The sequence below is a fragment of the Xiphophorus couchianus genome, chromosome 2 (genome assembly GCF_001444195.1).
Source record: "Xiphophorus couchianus chromosome 2, X_couchianus-1.0, whole genome shotgun sequence".
In the NCBI taxonomy this organism is placed as follows: domain Eukaryota; kingdom Metazoa; phylum Chordata; class Actinopteri; order Cyprinodontiformes; family Poeciliidae; genus Xiphophorus; species Xiphophorus couchianus.
The window spans coordinates 17,862,103-17,869,141 of NC_040229.1; the positions used below are offsets into that span (position 1 = coordinate 17,862,103).

General features: G+C 39.6%; 1 protein-coding gene across 1 annotated transcript; it reads right to left on the reverse strand.

The window, feature by feature from the left end:
• Window positions 1-1,831: 1,831 nt before the first annotated feature.
• On the reverse strand, window positions 1,832-5,579 carry endouc (endonuclease, polyU-specific C). Its single transcript, XM_028001898.1, has 8 exons — window positions 5,464-5,579; window positions 5,311-5,364; window positions 5,130-5,229; window positions 4,945-5,056; window positions 4,729-4,850; window positions 3,083-3,195; window positions 2,832-2,982; window positions 1,832-2,766 (listed from the first exon to the last, which is right to left on the reverse strand). Exons 1-8 carry the CDS (start codon window positions 5,472-5,474, stop codon window positions 2,491-2,493), a joined length of 939 nt encoding a protein of 312 aa, XP_027857699.1. The 5' UTR covers window positions 5,475-5,579; the 3' UTR covers window positions 1,832-2,490.
• Between the last annotated feature and the right edge of the window lie 1,460 nt (window positions 5,580-7,039).

Genomic DNA, 7,039 nt, shown 5'->3' on the forward strand with positions numbered 1-7,039 from the left:
GAGTACCGCTGCTCTTCACCAGTAAGCACATAAAACTGGAAATAAATCCGAGCTGGAGCAAAGAATCGGAAGTCTCTGCAACATGCGCCCCGATTGTGTTACTTCTTAAAATGTCCCTTCCGAGTTGGGCGGAACTAAAGACTGCGTTCCGCTTCGAATGAATTCTTCTTCTACGTTTTAATTCTGCTGGTTTTATCATATTGCAATATGCAGCGCCCCCCATTGTTGTAAAAACGCTAATTCTGCCACGAGTCGTTTGAAACAAGTTTCGGCAATTAGTTTGATCACCGTAAAAAAAGTATTTTGACTTTACATGATAATGTATTATATCATTAAAAACACATAGACAATCCTCAACTAGACAAATATATAAAATATACCAATGCTTTTTCCGACTTTTTTTTTTCTTGGTAGAATGAAAGGAAAACATCTAGAGTCACATCTAGGAAATGCAATTGTTTCTGTGCTTGCTTACCCAGTCGGAGAAAATTTATTTAGGGGTAATCTAAATAACAGTCCTCAAATCAAATTTGTTGAAAATTTGTGTATGCAAGAGTAAAAACTGAAAACAACATGGTTTAAATTATGAGATGAGCAGCAAAAGAACAAAAATCTGAAGATAAAAGCCACTTTTTAAAAACAGAAAGGTAAGAAGAGGCATTTTATTTAGAAACAAACCAACTATACAGTTTTCTAAAGCAACTGATGATAAAAGTAGTTGGATCACAAATCTGCAGTCAGCAAGAGGAAGAGTTTAGACTTCCTGTTTATTGTACACCCAATAAAACATAGATTGAAGAAACTGATTGAAGAAACAACAAGAACATTTTTACTTTCACTACTGAAAGTTGCTTTTCAAGAAAGAAAAAGGAAGAGAGGAATTAATATGACATCACAGGCACTTCTTTTATTTTTAGCCTAATGCCACTTGAATGATAGGACGGTGCAGCAGATTGTTAAGTATCAATACATTTAATCTAGAAATAAGTTCATAGCACCTTCCTCATGTGACTTCTACTTATTTTTTGACACAAATGGAACCCCATATTTATTTACTGTGAAACAAATCCACATTTTAGAAATAAATGTTTTCTAATGTGGAAAAAAACAAAATCAAAAGATCACAATTATTTCACATAAAACAATTACTACAAGATAAATGAAAGGAAGCAAATATGTTTAGGTTTTAGTTCTAAAGTTTATTCCTGCTTCTCTGGGCTAAGAAAGATTTCCTCTAATCCTCTTCAAAATGGGAAAGACAAGACAACATGTCCTCCAAGTAAGGCAGATGTGACTTGAACTTTAAAAGTTACAAATGAAAAGTTGAACATGTAATCTGATAGGTATTTTCCTTTCAAACCTAAATAAAAGAAAGAACCACAGACAACGGATATGAATTTTACGTGGAGCTTTTGCAAAAGGGAAGGCTCTGCCAAACTTCTCCTCCGAGCAGTTTTACAGAGCATTCTGATCTGCTCTCACATGAGCTCCTGTTTTTATTGTCAAAGAAGAACAGGCAAGGGGGCAGTCAGGAAAACAACAGAGGTCGTAAAGCTTCTAACCCAAACATCTAACAACCCAGTTCCAGATGTGATATCTGATCAAAGGTCTGAGCCCGGTTCAAATCTCGGTCAATACTGTCAAGAAAACAAAATACGACTGCTCACAGGTAGTTACTAAATTAGGAGGTGCGTAAAGTTGAACCAACAGCAGTGATCTCCATACACACGTAAGGAAGAGAACACTTTAAACAGAAAATCACAATGATCTATAGGCTGAATGTGCACTAAAGTAAGAATAAAATGATAATACCAAAAAATCCCTAACATAATCAGTTTAAAATATAAGTTTTTTTTTAATTTTTTTATCACATTCAGTGAAGAGAATGATGAGGTGTAAAATAAATCACCTTGTTTAATGAGCATCTGAGAACTTCAGCAGTGTAAGGGTGACCTTTGATTGTTGTACAGAAAGGGATAAATTTATTTATTTATTTTTTAAATCATGCTACATGATGCTACAGTACGGTAGATGACCTATGACTCTGTGGGCCGGCTTCTCTTCCAAACGTCATAGGAACCTTGTTAGGAAGGCAGAACAGAACATTTCAAATAATAAAATCTGATTGCTTCAACCGGAAAACTTCAACAAGGTAATCAAATGTCCTTAAATACAAAAACATTAATGATTTAACACTCTTTAAAAGATAATTTTGTACAGTTAATACGCTTCTTTTTATACGAACTAATATTTTTGGATCACTACAACACTGATGATTACTTTTATTCATGGCGATGATTAATATAAGGTTCTTATAGCTTAACATGTTACACATTTTCAAATAAATCCCGTTCCGCCAGTAACACCATCAGAACTGTTTCATTAAAAGCCTTAGATACATTTTAGAATCAGAACAGACTATGATTCTCCTGCTGGACGTAGATTTCACCACCTGTCTTTAGGCAAAGGCCACTTGAGCTGCAGCTGGAGTCAGTGCGAGTGCTGGCTGACGTGTCTGCTGTTGCTGCTGAGCAGTTTGGGGTACGCTGTCCCCAGACAGCGGCCCTGCCTGATGACCACCAGCTCCATCTGACACTGGTCGATGTTGACCAGCACCGTGGTGCTTCGCTCTGTGATCATGAGGAAGATGATGGTGAAAATGGCCATCTCAAACTCGGGGCTGGTGCCGATGAAGGCGCTGCCGACGGGCTTCACCACACCGTGCCAGCTGAACTGGAGGTTCAGGACGTGGTCGTCCTGATCAGGCTGTGGAGGGAGTAACAGGTCACAGCGCCTCAGACAAACATGTCTCCCACATGCAGTGAACTTACCAAGTCCTGGTCTCTGGCCTTGTAGCCTTTGTAGTCCAAATGACTGTTTTTCTCCTGCAGGAAGAACTGGACCCAGTTGTGAAAGCCGATTACTTCTGTTCCAGATTTGGTTTCTCCAACAAAGACGTGTTCAAATCCACAAGAGTCAGGGCTGGCATGAAAGACAAGAGCATTTCCAGACCGGTCTCACAGACTTCAAGACAAACCGGGATAAAAATAGACTCATCTGTTGATGTTCTTTGGACACTCACCCTGTGTTTCTCTGCCGGTGGTAGAGATGGAACCAGATCAAGTTAAGTTGATTCTTAAACTGCCTCGAGTCGGAGCTGGACTTTCCTTTGCTCACCAGGTACTGATGAGCCCGCTGTGGAGAAATCACATTCATTCATGCAAAGGAGGCTGTGCAGGATCCTAAAACTTCCTCTGTTTGTGAGACTATAAGCAGCTGATAGGTAAATCTGACAGACCTTCATCAACATCATATTTTCTTATATTGTATTTGTTTTGTGAAGATCAGAACTGAGACATTTACTGACTTATTGGGGAAAACATTGAAGGGATTCTTAATTAAATCAACTCCCAAAAGTATTCACACCCCTTGAACTTTTTCAGACTCTTCTTTACAGCATAGCTGGCACTTCAAAACTAATAAATCCCTTGAATCTACCATCCCTGTGTCACATGGTGGTGGCAGAATCATGCTGTGGGGATGCATTTCTCTCTGCACAGACAGAGAAGAAGGTCAGAGGTGACGGGAAGATGGTTGGTGGCTGCAAAAGATTTGAGATCGGAGTGAAACTTCAATGATCCTAAACATACAGCTTAGATAAAATCTGTGTCTTATGATGGCCCAGTCAAAGTCCAGATCTAAATATAGCTGAGAATGTGTTGAAAAAGCCTTATGGTTATAGATGCTTTTCAAGCCTGAACGAGCTTGAGCAATTTTGTAAACAATGATAAAATTTTTTTTAGAAATTTTAAAGCTGGTAGAGAAAGTAGAGTTAGGTTTATAATTTTCCTTCCACTTCACATTTGCACACAACTTTGTGTTGACGTATCATGTGAAATCCAATCAGAAGGTATTGAAGCTTGTGGTTGTGATCTGACAAACTGTGAAATCATTCATGGGTGATGAAAATTTCTGTGAGAAAGTGCATTTGCTGCTAAAGTTATAAACAGCAGCCGTTTTATAATATTCTGAACTAAACGAACATCGATCCAGACCAGAATATTCTGTGGATAGAGTCCCATACCAAGAAGCATTATGACCATATTGCTACACCACGTTTTATCTCAAGCTGTTGAAAGGCTGAAATGATATTACTGATTTTTTATCCTTTATCTACATTTTGTATTTTTCTGTTTAATAGTTTTTCTTATAAATCCGTCAATGACCCCAGAAAGACACTGCTTGGCTTTGTTGTGTACCATTAGCTGTAAACTGACAGTGATTTGGTTCTATATTTTCTCACCCCAGATGTTTAATTTTATCAAAACATGACCATAATTGCATTATTTAGCTACACACCACATTCTTCTCACTCTTATAGAGAAAGGGGAATCTAAACTCTCATCAGAGCCAGACGTTTTGCAGATTAAGTACTGAATGTCCAAATATTTCCAGAAATCCTCTTTGGGGAGAGCGTGGAGGCCAAGTTTGCATTCCGCAGCCGCACACAGATGTTTCAGCTGTTTGTTATTTTTTACTCTAACACCATGAAGTTCAGCGTTTAGCTCCTGCAGGGACAGGAAGAGACAGCTGCAGTCTCAAACCACAAAACAGAAAGAGGTTTTCTTCAATCTGTGGGAAACTTTAGGCATCTGGAAAACACAACAAACATGTACCTGTTGTAACAAATAACTTGGACGGCTGCTAAATCCAGCTGGTTGAACACACCTTCATGACTTGTGTCTCTAAAACAGCATCCAAGAACAGATTTATCTCTGTCAGCTCCTCTGGAGTGACTCGCTCTGTGATGCCTGTCGACCGCTCATAGTTGTCCAGGAGTTTCATGAAGACTGCAAGAGCACAGAAATGTAATTTATTAAAGCAAAATGTGCTGAATCTTCACATCGGCTCAGACATGCAAAGGGCTCTATGTCGGACACTCACGAGAGAAAGTGGTTATGTTCCTCAGTTTGCTCTCATTAACGTTGGAGAATAGAGGCAGTGAGGCGCGATCCATGACAACATGGCTGCCCTGGTTCACAAACCCTGCTCTACCCTGCAGAGGTGAGACACAGAGACGTTCAAAAACAACCAGGAAAGTTTTGTGTTCGCAGGCAGAAGCTCCTCACCTGAACAGAGATAGTGTAGTCTATCCCAGGCTTCATGCGGTTCACATCCAGCCTCCAGAGCTCATTGAAAAGATTGGATAACTCCTGGTTTACAGCTGGCCTGTCACAGAAATACATACAAATCTGAGTCAAACTAAAACAAATGCATGAGAAATGTATGCATGCTTTCATTGATTTTTACCTTGATGCATGAACTCCACTGAGAAGAACTGCAAGCAGGAGGAATTCACAAAGCCTGCATTTCACACAGATTCAGTCAACGCTCTTGGTTTAAAATGTAATTTTTTTGCAGCAATGAAGTTTAAAAGGAGTGAAAATACATATTTATACAGACCTTAAAGCCATGGTGCCAGAAACTCTTCACTACTACAGTTCACACTAGAGCAGACTGTTCACTAATGTTTGACTGAGTCCAGCCTCCTCCCAGTATCTAACACTCCACAGGGGTTTAGGGAGTACGGAGCTACGGAGCCCTCTAGGGGACATGGGGAATTTTTTTTCTTTTGCGTTACCTCGCAATACTTTTGCGTTACCTCGCAAAACTTTTGCGTTCCCTCGCAATACTTTTGCGTTACCTCGCAAAACTTTTGCGTTCCCTCGCAATACTTTTGCGTTACCTCGCAAAACTTTTGCGTTCCCTCGCAATACTTTTGCGTTACCTCGCAAAACTTTTGCGTTACCTCGCAATACTTTTGCGTTACCTCGCAAAACTTTTGCGTTCCCTCGCAATACTTTTGCGTTCCCTCGCAATACTTTTGCGTTACCTCGCAAAACTTTTGCGTTCCCTCGCAATACTTTTGCGTTACCTCGCAAAACTTTTGCGTTCCCTCGCAATACTTTTGCGTTACCTCGCAAAACTTTTGCGTTCCCTCGCAATACTTTTGCGTTACCTCGCAAAACTTTTGCGTTCCCTCGCAATACTTTTGCGTTACCTCGCAAAACTTTTGCGTTACCTCGCAATACTTTTGCGTTACCTCGCAATACTGTACTGGTCAGTTATGCAGCATAATTGAACACTGCAAGCGTTTCTTACGGTGGGCGCCGTACTTTTTGCTTTAATGGTTATGTGAGGTTTTTCCATGAATGTTAGTATCTTTTTGTGAAATATCTGAAGTTTTATATCTTTCTTTAGGATAGAAAGGCACCACAAACCTACGATATAAACAGAAACCTTCCGTAAGTAGGAAAGAAATAAAAATACATTATAATTTGGACTATTTCTGAGTTATTATCGCGGGTAATAAATCATCTGACAGTTTTGATTGTGTCTCTGTTGTGTTCGTAGTCTGAATGGTTTAAAGAGCTGCTTTCAGTGCCGCTCCATCTTCGCCTTAACAGACATAAACATGCAGGAAAAAATAAATCGATTTTCAATCAGTGTTTTGCACCAAACAGTTAATAATAATAAACACGTTTTCACTGAGGCTCTGTAAGAGCCATATGAATGAAATAAGTAATTATTGATATGACAGGAGCAGCGGCTTTGACACTTGTGTGGTGGGTGTGTCGATGTGGGCGTGACGTCACCAGGTATGAATGGGAAGGATACTGGCTTTGTGTGTTTTAGGAAGCGGTGAGCGGGGCGGTCAGTCCTTGCAAAGTTTGGAACCTGATCATCAAAATGGAATAAATCGATAATTGTGACAGAACAAAGAAAAGGTTTGGAGTTGATTGATAAACGGACAGATGAGATTCCCCGAGTTAACCCAGTGCTGCCCTTTACCATCATTAGTTTGTCGTGTTTTTAATAATAAAAACTTGTTAACAGTAAAAACTGTTTGGTGCAAAACACTGATTGAAAATCGATTTATTACTGCTTGTTTATGTCTGTTAAGGCGAAGATGGAGCGGCACTGAAAGCAGCTCTTTAAACCATTCAGACTACGAACACAACAGAGACACAATCAAAAC

What these genes read in the sequence shown, in the direction of transcription:
- endouc (XM_028001898.1), bottom strand. An exon ending in CACCGGCAGAGAAACACAGG is followed by an intron (nt 2,983 to 3,082) that starts GTGAGTGTCCAA and finishes CTTTCATGCCAG; the next exon opens with CCCTGACTCTTGTGGATTTG. An exon ending in AGGCCAGAGACCAGGACTTG is followed by an intron (nt 2,767 to 2,831) that starts GTAAGTTCACTG and finishes CTCCCTCCACAG; the next exon opens with CCTGATCAGGACGACCACGT.